This window comes from Mustela nigripes, unplaced genomic scaffold (genome assembly GCF_022355385.1).
Source record: "Mustela nigripes isolate SB6536 unplaced genomic scaffold, MUSNIG.SB6536 HiC_scaffold_124, whole genome shotgun sequence".
In the NCBI taxonomy this organism is placed as follows: domain Eukaryota; kingdom Metazoa; phylum Chordata; class Mammalia; order Carnivora; family Mustelidae; genus Mustela; species Mustela nigripes.
In genome coordinates, this window is record NW_026739538.1 from 1 (window position 1) to 15,253 (window position 15,253).

Here is a 15,253-nt window from a genome sequence, read left to right on the forward strand (position 1 = left end):
CCCCATTGTGACATGTATCCATATGCCATTCATTTTTATTGCTGGATAGTATTTGTTGTATGGCTATACCATATTTTATTTATCTATTTGCCAATGTATGGACTTTGGTCAGCAAGCAGGTATGATTAATGATGGGCCTTGAAGATCTTTTCAGAGAGAGGTATTAGTATAGAGAAAGTCAGGAAATGTCCAGTTTGAACTGTTTTATAAACGATGCTGCGATGAACATTCATGTACAAGTCTTTGTGTGGATACTTACATTCTCTTGGATGGATGCTAAGAGTGGAATTGCTAGGTCATAGTAAGTGTATATTTAAGAAACTGCCAAAATGACTATGCCATACACACCAGCAATGTACGTTTCCAGTTTCTTTATATCTTTGCAAACACATGGTATTACCAGTTGCAATTATAGCTGGGTTAGTGGATGTGTAGTTTTATCTCAAGATGATTTTTATTTGCATTTCTCTCATGACCATTGATATCAGGCTTGCTTTCAATGATCTTATCAGACATTCATATATCCTGTTGGTGAAATGCTTATTCAAATCTTTTGTTCCATTTTTAAATTGAGATGTTTATCTTATATTGAGCGATAAGTGTTCTTTATTTTTGACACAGCTTCTGTATCTGACATATAATTTGTGAATATTTCCACTTGGTGTGGTTTGTTTAAAAATGTTATCTTTTGGAAATCAAAATTCTTACATTTTGTTGAAGTAGGATTTATTAAATTTTTTCTCTATGAACATATTTTCATTTTATTTAAGAAGTCTGTATTCAGGTTTTATACTGACTTTGTTAATTTTTTTCCCAAATATTTTACTCGTTTTGATGCTGTTGTAATCGGAATGATCTTAATATTATTTTTTGGACTGTTCATTGTTACATATAAACATTTGACTTTTATTTATTTTTGTTTATTGTATATTTTTGTATTGTGTGCTTTAAATTCATGTACTAGTTCTAGCAGTTTTTTGGTAGATTCTTCAGGACACTTTACATATAGAATGAAGTCATCTGCGAGTAAAGACAGTTATATTACTTCCTTTTCAATATAGATGTCTTTTTTTTCCTCCTGGGTTTTGCACTGGTTAGAACCAGTTTACTATTGAATAGAAGTGATAAGAACAGACATGCCTGCCTTGTTCCTGATCTTGGGGGAAATCAATCAGTTTTTCATCATGAAGTGTGATGTTAACTGTAGTCACAGATGTCCTCTTCCAGTTGAAGAAGTTCCACTATATTCATAGTTTGTCAAGAGTTTTAATTGGAGTTTAATTTTTTGCTTTTTCTGATGTGGGTGTTTAAAGCTATGAATTTTGTCCTACACACTGCATTAGTTTTATTCCATAAAATTTTACATGTGTTTTCAGTTTCATTCAGTTATTGAATAGGTCTAATTTCCTTCATAATATCTATAGTCTATTCTTTAGGGTTTGTCTTGGAAAGCAGTTCTGCGTGGGACTGTGTCCCTGCACATTTTCTGAGCGGAGGAACTGACTGCTTTTGTTCTGGCTGATCTTTAAAGGATGTTTATATCAGAAGGTAGAGATATTCTCTTCCTCCTAAGCAGTGGGCAGTCACGCCTGCTGCCCTCATGAAAGATGCATGTTTCTTAGCCTCAGGTCTCCTCTCCTGGTGTCCATGTGCATGGGCCACCTGGTCTTCCTTGTATTGCGATTTGGGAACTGAGTCTTGGCAAACTGGCCCCCAAATAATGATACTCTGGCTACTGCTATTGCTCTCAGGGAAAAAAAGTCCTGTAGCTCTGGCCTAGGAGTTTCACGTGTTCTTCCAGCATCCAGAAATCTCTGGCCAGTTGACTTTTGAGCTTGTCGGTAGGGTAAAATCTTAGAATCATCAGTTTTAACATTCCGTTATTTTATTCCCCAATGTTGGAATTTTCCAGATTTCATCCTGAAGTTGACTCTTTAAATTTAATTCCATTTTGGTCAAAGAACATAATTAAATCATTTAAATCTTTTTAAATTCATTAGGACATTTTTATGGTTTAGCATATGGTCTGTTCTGGAGGTTTTTTTTTGTTTTTGTTTTTTTGTTTTTTCCCCCTCTCTGTATGCTTCATGTGTGCTTTAAAACTATGCATATTCTGTAGCTGTTGGGTGGAATGTTCTATAAATGTTAGGTCAGTTTTGTTCATAGTGTTGTTCTTCTCTTGTCTTTTCCTCTAGGTGTTCTGTCAGTTATTGAGGATAGGATATTGAAATCTATAGGTATAATTGTTAAATTGTCTGTCTTGCCTTTCAATTATGTCAGTTTTGTTTTATATGTATTGGGGCTCTGTTGTTAAATATATACCTATTGAAAGTTCTTGTATTTGTATTTCTATTGATCATAAAATGTTTTTCTTTGTCCCTAGGGATATTTCTTTTCTTAAAGTCTGTTTTGGCTGATATTATAGCTATGACACTTCCTGTACTGTTTGTTTATCTTTTTCCAGTATTTTACTTACAAACTATTTAGGTCTTTGAATCTAAAACATGTCCCTGGGAGACAGTATATAGTTGGATCTTGCCTTTTTAAAAATATTTTTATTTAAATTCAATTAGCCAACTATAATACATCATTATGGATCTTGCTTTTTTATCCAGCCTGATCATCTCTGACTTTTGATTTTGAATTACTGATATTGTTGTATTGACAGATACCATTTTACTGTTTTTTATATATGTGTTTTTGTTGTTGTCCCTCTGTTCCTCCTTTACCTTCCTTAGTGTACTGTTTTATTTCCTCTGTTGATGTCTTTGAACTATTTTTTTTGGGGGGGTGATTGCTCTAAGAACAATATTCATCTTAATTTATCAAGTCTATTTCCTGAAGGTGATTGTTGGATTTTGTTTGTGGGTTTTTTGTTTTGTTTTGTTTTGTTTTGTTTTTGTAACTTTCCTGGACTTGATTTAAGAACCTGTGGCTCTTGTATGTACAGCTGCTATCTCTACTCAATTTTTTGTTTTATAATTTAGCCCCTCTTTTTAGGGGGTCACTCCAGTAACTGCTTAACTAGTTCTGTTGGCGATTTGTCAGAGGTGACCAAACATTGTTAATCATCTTGTCTATGAATCTATGTGTTACTTTGGGGGGAGTTGGGGAGACATTCAAAGGGTAGGCAGTTTTCAAGTCAGATCTAGGTTTTTCTTTCCATGGGGACACCCTTTCCCCCTTGGGTCTTTTCTGCAGATGCACAGCCTGATATCTGCTTCAAAAAGGGCTGTAATCTCAGGCTAACAGAATTATGGGCATTCTCCATTTTTCTTTTTCTTTTCTTTTCTTTTTTTTTTTTTTTAAAGATTATTTATTTATTTATTTGACAGAGATTAGAAGTAGACAGAGAGGCAGGCAGAGAGAGAGGAGTAAGCAGGCCCCCTGCTGAGCAGAGAGCCCTATGCGGGGCTCTATTCCAGGAGCCTGGGATCATGACCTGAGCCGAAGGCAGAGGCTTTAACCCACTGAGCCACCCAGGCGCCCCTCTCTGTTTTTCTTATAGAGTGTGCTAACTTTATGGACAAGGCCCTCAGGAATGAGACATTTACCCTCTGCAGTCCCACATGAAAGCAGGTTTTCAGGGTCTATCACTATGTCAGGGCCCCTATGTTGGGGCTATTGCAGCAGAGCCACTGTAGAAGAACCATTTTGATAGGGCCACTGTGCAGGGTGAGCTGAGGAGGGTGGGGGCACGAGGAGGCAGGAGGAAGGTGGGAGAAGCTCTTGTAAGAATGCTATAGACTCCCACCTTTCTTACCTGAAATTTCAGCAGTTTTTCATGAATAAACACTTCTCGTTTTTTGTTTGTTTGTTTGTTTAACTTTAGTTGATTTCCAGAGCCCTGAAGTTGATATTTTTGACAATTTTGCTGAGGTTACAGTTGTTTTTTTTTTTTTTTAGGAAAAGGATTTACTGATCCCTTTTCTCTGCCACAGCCAGAAGAGGCTTCTATGCCACTAAAATTTTAGGGCTTTTTAGGAGGTGTTAGAGCTTCATTGTCTCAGTGAATCCGGTCTGTTCTCAGCACAGTTGACTCTTTGATCCCCTTGATCTAGTTTATTGACTGAATTGTGTCAAGCCATGCCAGTAAAGTCCGAAGAGTGCTGGTTTTTAGATGATCCTGCAGCATAGTCCAGTAGGAAACCTGGCTTTTATAATTCCTGCTCTGGTACTAAGTGACCTCTAATTACCTGAATGACTTTAAGAAATTCATTATATCGCTGGTGTCATTTTCCATTTACATAAAATGATGGATAATAACAGTCACCCTTGGGAAGACAGGTAAGAGTTTACAAATTTGGTGATGGTATTATTTGGGTACTTGGATATGCTGCCACCAATTTCATCATCAGGGAGCTCTCTGGGAGCTCATTTAGAAGATATTCTTTCTGGACGCATGGAGAGAGAGTTGGCTTTCATAAGCCAGTCTAAAGTGACAACCCACCTCTGCTATTATGAAGACAGTTCATGATCTGTACAGTCCTATTAGACAAGGAAATTACAGTGTTTTAAGCAGTCATGAATTTCTTAGGGTACTTCAACCCAGGGCTAGGGAAAGCGGTGACTGTGTTTATAAGGAGTGCTAATGTATGTAGGGATGCTGAAACATCACTGGAAATACAGTGAGATGTACATAGTTGTGTTTCATACAGTTCCTCTGGGGACAATACCGTGCAGGGTTGGAAAAAATATTTTGAAAAACTGATTGCAATGGGGGATGAAGCCCTCAAAGAGCATGCTTGAGTCAGAACACTTCTTTGCTCCTCTGTCTTCTAAAATGTCTGGGTGAAGTTAAAGGCATGAGGTTAGTTTTGCTGACTCGAATACACTAAGTATATTCGAATAGTGAATACACTTAGTGACTCGAATACACTTGGCTAAAGCCAAGTTGCTCACGACAGTCGGGGGTGGGGGGCATATACTGTTACCCCCAGTCTTTTCTTTTTCATCCTTTCCTGCTCAGCTCTTGGTCTCGCTTCTCAATGTATGTAGGACAGTAGTCTCAACCCTTGTAAAATGCTGGTATAAAGGTTGCTAAATTATCAGTATGATATTTGAGGAGCCCTTTTCTCCGTTTATTACATATTTATCGACTACTTTCTTTTTGCCAGCCACTCTGATAGGCATTGTAGGAAAAGGATTTGGCACAAGTTTCTAATCTTTTTCTTTTTTAAATTGATGCTTAAACTATAAAATAAAGACCAGATGCTTCAGAGGCTATAGGCTTTTTTTTTTTTTTTTTTTAAATCAGAGTTGGTTTTCTCTTCTATTTCATCTTATTCTGATCGCTGCTTTTGAGATTTCTCCATTCATCTTGCTTCTCTGGTGAACATACCTGACCTCCTTCTCAGAGACTGGCTGGCCATTGTCACTGGTGGGGTATTACAGCTAAAAGTGACTTAGCAATCACTTGATTAAAACATGACAGTTTCACAGGCAGGAAAACTAGCATTCTGAAATCAACCCAAAGTTACATCACTAGTCAGTGGTGAGGATGTATAGAACCCAGTTGTCTCCAGACCCTGCTCTTTACAACACAGCACAGCACCACAAATCAGCTACAATACAACTCCCTTTATAAGCAGGATTGATCTGTGTATCTTTGTGTCTATTATTTATTTATCCATCAGTCCATTCATCCACCCATCTGTCCATCCATCCATCCATCCATCCACCTACCCATCATTTATTCCTCCATCTCTATCCTATTTCTTTTTCCTCAGACTTCTGAGGATAGTACATAAAAATTAATTTTAAAGGTATGTGTTTAAAACATATTTTGGTTTCTATAACTAACATGATATGAAAATACTTCTCTTTGTCATCTGTAAATATTCTTTGTGATTTCACAGGCTCATCTGAGAGAAAGAAGGTATAAAGACAGGCTTTCACAAGTTTTTAGCAGAAAATGTTATTATAGAAGAAAATTTCATGGCTTCAGCTTTAAAATATTGTGATTAATTATTTTTATTTCCACTGCAGAACTGCATGCTACTTGGAGGACGGAAGAATACAGATGTTCCCCTGGAAGGATATTTAGTAACACCAATACAAAGAATTTGCAAATACCCTCTCCTTTTGAAGGTATTTTATGTGTTTATTTCACTGCAGTATCTTCCTTGTATCTGCATATTTTGCTTTAAAAATTTTTTCTTTTAAATAATCTGATTTTCTGAAGAAAGAGCAGATCATAGTTACTAGGGAAAATAGCTATTTCATCACATCTATATGGATTAGGAAACAAATCTTTTAGGAAAAGAGGCTTTTAGTGCTCTTTGTAGAAAACTTATCAATTTGAGTTTTATTTTGAGTAAATGCATTAGTTTTAAGATAGATCCCATTAAATACCTTATGACAAGTTTATATTGCATATTATTTACAGGGTTCATTATCTTAAGTAAATCTACTATTGTTATATTTTTTGACTTCCCCTTACACTGGTGTCTTCTTGATGCTAATGAACTTAAAGTGAAAGTTACATAATTTCACAGTTTGGTATTTGAATCAGTATTACAAGGAATGTTGTGGGTCACATGGGACAATAAATGGTAGGATGTAGAATGACCGTGCTAAGCAAGTACTGCCTCTGGACACATTAATGGTCTTAGGCCATTGCCTCATTACAATGACTAAAAGTGTTATTGTGAAAAACGTATTTTAATGTGCTAATTATGCTTGTACTGTAAGAATATGTGAATAGATTAGAATAGCAATTCTGGAAATGGTGTTCTTGGAACTACAACAGCAGTTTGGGTTGGTGGTTGAGCACGGGAGCTCTGAGTTCAGATCCTAAGTATTCTGCTTACTAGCTATGTGACTGAACACATAATCTAACTTCTTAAAGCCTTGGGTTTTTATTAATGAAGCAGAAATAATGATGATGAAATTGTAGCGTATGTCTGCAAGGATGTGTATAATGGATGTGTATGTCTGTGTATGTGTGTATATACATACATATATATACACATAAGGAAAATGTATTACATAAAAATAGTAATTAAACTGTTATGCAAATCATTTAGCACAGTATGTACTCCGTATATGTTAGCTATTATTATTCATATATATTTGATTCTGATTTATCTTAATAGTTTAACTACTTCTTTAAATTTTTAAAAATTTAAAATATTTCAATATGTTATGCACATATTAACTAATGTTCTTATTGATTTACTTTTTGAGAAACAAATGTAAGGAATTTGAACTTAAAATACAAATTTTTTAACTACAACTTCCATGAGTTGCATAACTGGGTTTTATGTAAAATTTCTTTGAAAACAATTTCTCCTTATTAAAAAACAAGTTAAAATTGCTTGCTTAAGCCACAGAGGGAAGCTAACATGGGGATCTTCAGTTCTGCAGACCTTTAATAGGGTCTTCAGTACAGGAAGGTTGGGGCAAACATGACTCCTGTCTTTCTGAGAGTCCTTTCAGACTCTTGACTTGGTGACTCAGATCACATCAGCTATTCCTGGACCTGATTTAGCAATCCCAGGCATTTGTTTGTTTTAAGAGTCAGAAGGGATAGTGATATTAAGAGAAGGATATCACGCTAAGTAGTTGTTCTAAATCACTTCTGGATGGGGATGACCACCAGATAGGGTTGGCTGATCTGACCTCTCAAAAGATAGAATAATGGACACCTCCTTGCTTAGGAAGAAAACGATCAACTCAGAGCTCCTTCGAGAAGGGGAAAGATGCCATCTTTCCCCTTCTTTGGATGATTATCTTCACAAAGAAAGATGAAGAAACTATTTACTTGTGTAGTAGATATGTTGGTGTTGATAATTTTTTTGTTGTTGTACCATTGTGCTGATAGTCTCTGATTTTGGTCGATTTTATTTATTCAGAGAAAAACATTAGGGGTTAGGCTGTGTGTTAAACAATCTATTGCTCATATTTGTGGGACTTGAAATTATTGGTGTGGCCACCCAGTACAGCGTTCATAGAAAGTAACTGACAAAAGATTATTACTAGTTATTTTTCTTGCTATTTCACATTGTCTACATTCATGTCTCAACTTCATGGATACCCACTGGGCACAATTCCATAGGACCTTAAATCACAGTCTGCAGACTGACTTGACCACTTCACATAATTTACAAATACTTCTGCACTTTAGAATTTTTAGAGAAGCCAGCATATCTCTTTTATGGATTTGTGATCCAACATGAGTTTTTAAATCTTGTCTTGGGAGTGATGTAATGTGTATTCTTCTGGTGCTAGCTCTGCCGAATGGAGTGTGAACATACTGAATGCAGGGTCAAAGTTTATGGCAGAAGTTTCAACAGTAACAGACCTCAAGAGAGTATAACAACTGCATAGTTTCCCACTGGATGTTAAGAATTAAGAAAATTATTTTAAAGACTTGCCACAGGATTTCTGTAATTGTGTTAGTTACGTGATGATGGCAACTGTAGTAAAGAAACAAATGACTAATTAAAAAGCAATGCGGTCACAACTGTCTAGACAGTGGGTGAAGATGTTTAATTTTGTGCTTTTAAACAACAAACAAAACCTTTTAATATATTTAAAAGATTAAAGATCATGCTTGCTCTGATATCCTGAATGGAAAAAACATAAAATGCCAAAAAAAAAACCCCAAATCAAAACAACAACAACAAAAAAAACTATTGAGGGGCATATGGCAATTCATTCATTGAAGAAAGTGAAGCTGAGCTATTGGTGAAAATAGCATAAATTGTTCTGTTAGTGACAGAGTATCATGGAACTTGTAAATTATTTATTTTTCTAGAGTATAAAACGTTATTTAAAATTTTTGCTTTATTTATGGCATGTTTTTGTAGTTTCTCAAAAGTGTGTTAGGAAATAAGGCATTGAAATTATTTTTGAAATTATGGGACATATTTATTTAAAGACTTACTGTTCTACTAAGAGTTAAGAAGACATACAGAGTTCTATTTCTGTTGGAGCAGAGGTCAATCTTAGAAACAAATTACATGCTGCAGGTGAGATATTTGACAATTCAAAAAGAGAAATCTAATTTAGTTTTTAAAACAAAATAATTTAAGGCAAAAAAAAATTAAAGGAGCTGCAAAATGTGTGTCAGGGTAACGTATATTCATTGATTCAATCTTTCGTTTTTTGATCTGAATTTTAGTGGAGTTTGTGATGTCCCTTCTGAAAGTGGCTCTCACAATCTCTGCAGTTCTCATTTCCTGGACATTCTGAACCTGCTGTACCAGAAAGCTGAAGATCAAAGGGCGATTTGTTTTTTTGTGTATAAACAGGAGTTGCTGAAGCGGACTCCAAGGAAACACAGTGACTACGCAGCAGTAATGGAAGCCCTCCAAGCCATGAAAGCTGTCTGTTCCAACATAAACGAGGCCAAGAGGCAGATGGAGAAGTTAGAAGTTTTAGAGGAATGGCAGTCTCACATTGAAGGCTGGGAGGTACATTCATTCTACTCAACAATGGAGCTTAAAATAGTTTTGTTATGTCTTATGCTACGTGTAGAATTGTTGACATTGGATGGAGCCATAAATGGTCATTTTCCCAGATAATGCCAGAGGGCTGTAACCATTTCTGCAAAGTGCTGTCATTATTATTTTAAAATATCTTTAGAGTGACAGTTAATTGACTTAATATCAACCTGAAAGCTTTGTCATAGAGCCATCTAATATTGTGTGGGTTATGAGCTTTGGTATTTTAGTATTTGTGCATCTTGATTATCCTTTTCCCTGACCTCCTTTGGTCAATAAGTACATAACCTAAAACCTGGAGAGAGTAAGGAAGGGGAGTAACGCTCTGTATGTGTTCTATGTTACTGTTATTTTCAGATTTTAAATTAGGTGTTTGATGATGAATTTCACTTTAAGGTCACTTAATCTCTTAAATTGTATTTCATTGCAATTATTTCATCATTTCTAAATGAAGAAACGTCTGTGATGTGGTTTTTAAGGTCCATTCAAGATGAAAAGTCTTATGGATTTATGACTCATTAGAGAAAGAATTTTTTTAATGATTAAAAAAAGCAAACAAAGAGTGATATCAGACTCTATGTTTTCATCCATGGTAACTTTGAATCCCTACTAGTTCATGGGGTTGGAGCCCTATGTTATTTTAGTGCTATATAAAGCATAAACTAAAATTTTGTCTTTAAACTGACTTAACTGAGATGAGATGAGCTTTCAACTGGGATCATTTATTTTTATAAAGTAAAGCAATTAAGACATTTTTTAAAGGTATTGAGAAGATTTAAAATGTTTCCAACCAAATAATGTATCACACAAATTCAAGTGGATTGCTTTTTATCTTTAGGACCTTATAATTAACTGATTTGTTTCGTATCTTCAATATGTTGGTTTCCATTTAGATCTAAAATTATATCCACTCAGATTTGCAAAGAAACCTCAAATGTTGACCTCTGGGAATTCCCCAGTTTATCCACTCTTCACCATGAAACTTTTCAAATCCAACTGGGATCGAAGTTTTCTCTTCGTCTATATTCTTTCATTTCAAGTGTCCAGGGTGACCTTGCATTTCAGCATGAATGCTACTTATTTTAGTCAGTTAAAATGGTTGTGTGTTTTACAGTTGATTCATGATGATAGTTCCTTTCCTGGGGAGCGGTTGTCCTGCTGGGTTGAGAAAAATGGACTGAAGTTTGTTTTTGTCGTTCTGTTGTCACTCGAGCATTGGAAGAAAAACTGGACGTGCTTTAAATTGCAGGGTTTCTCATTGATATCTGCCAGGCCTTTTCCCAAAACAAAACCTCACAGATTCTACTCAGTACTCTAGGGGAATGGAATCTGTCATAATTTTGTTCCTCCTCATGTATATTCTAAAAAAATTGTATCTACTGCAGAATTAAGAGATTCTTTAAAAAGTTGATATTTCTTGCTCGGGGCATGCCAATTACTCAAAGGAAGAATGTGTGTGGATCATGTTCCATTACTTACAGCCCCTAACAGGGGGTGCCTCAATATCACCAGCTCTCTGTGTTTACAACAAACAGTTGAAGTGCAAGAGGAAAATGCAGCCTCAGGACAGAGGAAACTGTCTGCAGGAAATCAGATATGACTACAGTTCCAACAGGCACAGAGGAGATCACTAGTGTCGGGTCCCAAAAAGGGGCAGCAATGTAGATTCTATCTGAGTAGGATTTGAATATAATTGCGTAAGACACAGCCAGGCTGCTTTGGGGGGTTTTGGGACGTTGAGGGAACGCAGCTTGGAGGAAGGCCCAGCTAACTGCTTGGCAACTTTTGATAAGAACAGGATTCCTCATCTCAGTCCACCAGCTTGGAGAGAGGGGGAAAGCTCTTATAATACTCACACCTGATCTGTTCCTGGAAGCTTTGGAGAAACTGCTGATAGGACTCCGATTTGTCCAGGAGAAAGGGTAGACTTATAGGATGAATGCAGGCCCTGGGAGGGAAGGGGGATAATTACAGAGCTTTCTTCGAATTGCAAACAAAGATTACTGCTCAGCTTGCAGACAGCTTTGTTCTGTGTTTAGAGTAGCTCTAGTGGGTTTAGGACATGGCCAAGGGCAGATGTCGGGTGGCATGCGGGCCAAGATCGGAGAGTTCCCTAAAAAGCCTTTAAGGTGAGAAGTCTTGAGCTAAGAAGGCTGGGAAACAACTCCATGTCTAGTTCCTTCCCCAAGCTCCTGCAGACCCTTGAGGACCACCTGAGGGATGACACGCCTGTTCCAGTAATTAAAATTTCTTGAATGGGATCTGAATCTGATATACCATGAATTAGCATTATTTTCACCTTAGGTGGATTATTTATTTCAAGTAAGTCACTTAATTATCCAGTCTTATTTTCCCATAAATGAAATAAAGGCTTTTTATAGTGAAATTTGTCCGGTATCTTGCCTAATATTCTGTGTTATAAATTATCATTACATTCCTTTATGTTGAATTTAGGTAAACAAGTGATTGAAATCTATGGTCCCAAATTAGATGACAGAGAGCTGAAGCCTGATTTTCAAGCCGACTTCATCTCTAGTCTGGACTCTAACCCTTACTATGGGGATGATGCATCAGACCTCTCCCACATACTATGTGGGTTATTACAGGAGTGAAACGAAATAAGTGGAAGTGCTTTGAATACTGTAAAATCCTATGCAAATGAGTAGTATTTTAAAGTTCTGGTTCAATGGTAGGATTTTGCCCTTGAGAAATTCCTATTTGTCTAATACATTCTCCTGACTACTGAAGGTGTTATATCACTTCAGTTAAGGTTAGATAGTTCCAAGTCACAGAAACTAAAAGAAAAATTAATTTAAAAAGATATGGGGTAGCTCACAGAATCAGTAGAAAAGCTACTAGGGTGTCTAGGCAGCCAGCACTGGTCAAGTAGGTTCATCAGTGCCCTGACTAAAATGAAAAGACTCTAATAATTTTTTTTTACCATTCTATTACATCACTCAAGATTCAAGATCAAAATCTAAGATTCCTGTAGTCTTGCCTAGGGGAAGACAGAGGTCCTTATTGGCCAGTCAGCCACTTTCCTTTTGAGGAAAGGCTGATCTTCCATTGTATGCAATCTTGGTGAGCCCTTAACAGTTTGCTGAGGTATTATAATCCCCATTACACAGATTTAAAAAATGAAGGCCACATGATTTACCCCAAGTGCTTACAGCTAATGGATGGCAGAGTCTAAACCTATATTCCTTGTCACCATGTAATATTGTATCTTCTCAGAAAAAAATTAAGCTAATTCTTTAGATTAAGTTGATTGCTTGCCATTTAGAAGTAAATTGACTTTGGAAATTAGGTTTTTGTCATCATTTACATAGTGACTGCCATTACAGAAGATCTGTAGTTTAATTGCTTATATTTGAAGTTCTGCCTTTTATTAGTATAATTTATATTTCAGTTTTATGTCTTATCCAACATTCAGAGCATTGCACAGGATATTGTGCCAAAGGTAATTGGAGGGCAATGATCAGTGTGCTTGGAAAGGTAGTTCATTAGTTGTTTAATCAGAATCACTGATTCATTTCATAGAACAGGACCAGTCGCCACCTTGGTCTGCTTTTTGGCTGATTGATAGCATTGTAATGGTAACTCTAATCTTTGGAATCATAATGAACTCTATCAACAAGGGAGTATCAAAAAGCATTATATCACTTGGTAATTCAGCTTTATACCCATGATAGCATTGTTTGGGATAGATCTCTCAAATCTGAAAAAAATCATATTAAAAGATAAGAGGGAGAATTATTAATATATGAAGGTGCTGGAAAAAATAAGATCAAAATAGTTACTGCATTTTACGAAATAGAAAGAAACAGAATAGAAATTTGACACCTCTTGGCTTTCTACATGGAGAAATATAATGGCACAAAACAATTTTAACATCCATTTCCTGCTTTAAGTTTGTGTCTGACAATATATTGACTTCAAGTCATGTTCTCTTACTTTATGGGTGTGAGTCTAACAGAGGTTGTGATGAGAATTTTTTTTTTTTTTCTTTTCTACAAGGTGATTTGGTGGATACAAATTTGTCTACTGCCTTGAGACAGAATTGATTTATAGATGGCCCTTGTTACTTCAGGATAGGTGGTTTGGGAAGAAGGCCATTGAAAGTCAATCTGTGTAGAAAGGGAGCAGAATTTCCTAAGTGAGAGGAGGCGAAGCTTGATTGGGACTTCATTTCAGTAAAACGAACATTAATGTTGTTAGTTTTTATCTAATATATGACAGAATCTAGGTTAAACATCAGTTAATAAATTGAATCTCAAAAAGAGTGAACCAAATGCTGAATCTTGCTGGGCGGCATACATTTTATGACATTACATGATAAAATGATGTGATATTCTTCATTTCATGTTTAACTTTTCTAGTAGTTTTAAAAGATTTTTTGAAAAATATTCAAATGCTTCATTCATTTTCTCGAGACACTCCTTTGATATTGAAACCATTCTCTTATGAGACGCCCACCTAGTTGTCATTCTTGTCAATTTTCTTTTCTTCCACAGTGAGTGGGTCTAACTCTTGTTAGATTGTCATCTGTCTGTGCTTTGTATATGATTGGGGGAAGTTTCAGAGCCTCCTGTCATCCTTCTTCTTTGCCAAGATTATGCCTTCTCTCTGCAGTCTGCGTTTTTCTGGTATTGACATTCAACATTTAGTTGATAAGATGAATGGGGTAGACTCTGGTGTTAAGCAGGGAGTGCTGACAATGGGGTCAGATAATTAGTGACTAGTTTCCTATTATAGTGATTTTTTGCCTCCTCATAGCTACAAAGAATCATAATGAACCCTTACATAACATAGTAAGAGAACTTAACATAAAAAGATTTAATCTTTCAAATAATCCAGATGTGGTTTAGCAATATTATTTTCTTTGGGTCTTTTTCAGAGGTGGGGCTTTGTTCTATTGTTGCAGTGTTTCATAAATCATTTTAATGATTGAAGACACACTGGAAATTAGAAAAGGAGCCATAAAATAAATACACATGCTCCTGACTGTCTTTTCTGGGTGTTGTCATTTTCTGAAAGCATACTTTGGCATCTAACTAGTATCCATCTATACAAATTCATTATATTCCACATTAAATTAAATTAAATTACATTAAATTCTGTAATGATGCTTTGAATTTACTAGTCTTTCATGTATGCTTACTGTGTAATTTATACCTGATTATACCTCAAATTATAGAATCAAAATTATTCAGCTTCTTAACAAATTAGATTCTGAATTGTCACCATTTTCTGACTGGATCTTGACCATGAGACACCCACAGTGGGAAGGGGAGACGTTGGCGAGGAGTGTTGCCAACATGGACTGCCTCTGGGTCCTGGCTTTAGTGACTGAAGTCATGGTTTGCTCCATCCATTTCAGACTGATCTTTTCACCCTATAGGAAGGTGATACTGAAATGGTGTACTTTGTACGTCTGACAAAGAAAATCCCTAAAGAATGATTGAAACCTGAAATCACGGCATGGAATAAACTATATAGTTAATGATAAACAAATAATCATACACCCACAGCTATCTCTAATAGTGTTAATTCATGCCAGCTCTCATTTTGTTGATACTCTGCTACTATAGTGATCATGCTGCATTTAATTCTATGCTTTCATATGTATTTCTTCCACTAGTATCGGGAACAGGGGTCATGTCCCAAGACTTTGCACCTGCTGGGACCAAGGTGAAGGAGGAGGGATAACATAGGTTTCCACAGACTGGACTAGAAAGAGAAGCTTTTGGAAGGAGAGGCACTGGATGAGTAGATTCCCACCTATGGTGCAGTTATTAGTGGAT

At 36.2% G+C, this 15,253-nt stretch overlaps 1 protein-coding gene across 1 annotated transcript; it reads left to right on the plus strand.

Annotated features, from left to right (window-relative positions):
- Positions 1 to 5,988: 5,988 nt before the first annotated feature.
- LOC132008347 (phosphatidylinositol 3,4,5-trisphosphate-dependent Rac exchanger 2 protein-like) lies at positions 5,989 to 9,419 on the plus strand (the record flags this gene model as incomplete). Its single annotated transcript, XM_059386867.1, has 2 exons — positions 5,989 to 6,090; positions 9,258 to 9,419. Coding segments are annotated over 2 exons (264 nt in total), but the record flags the coding sequence as incomplete, so codon positions are not given.
- Positions 9,420 to 15,253: the final 5,834 nt, after the last annotated feature.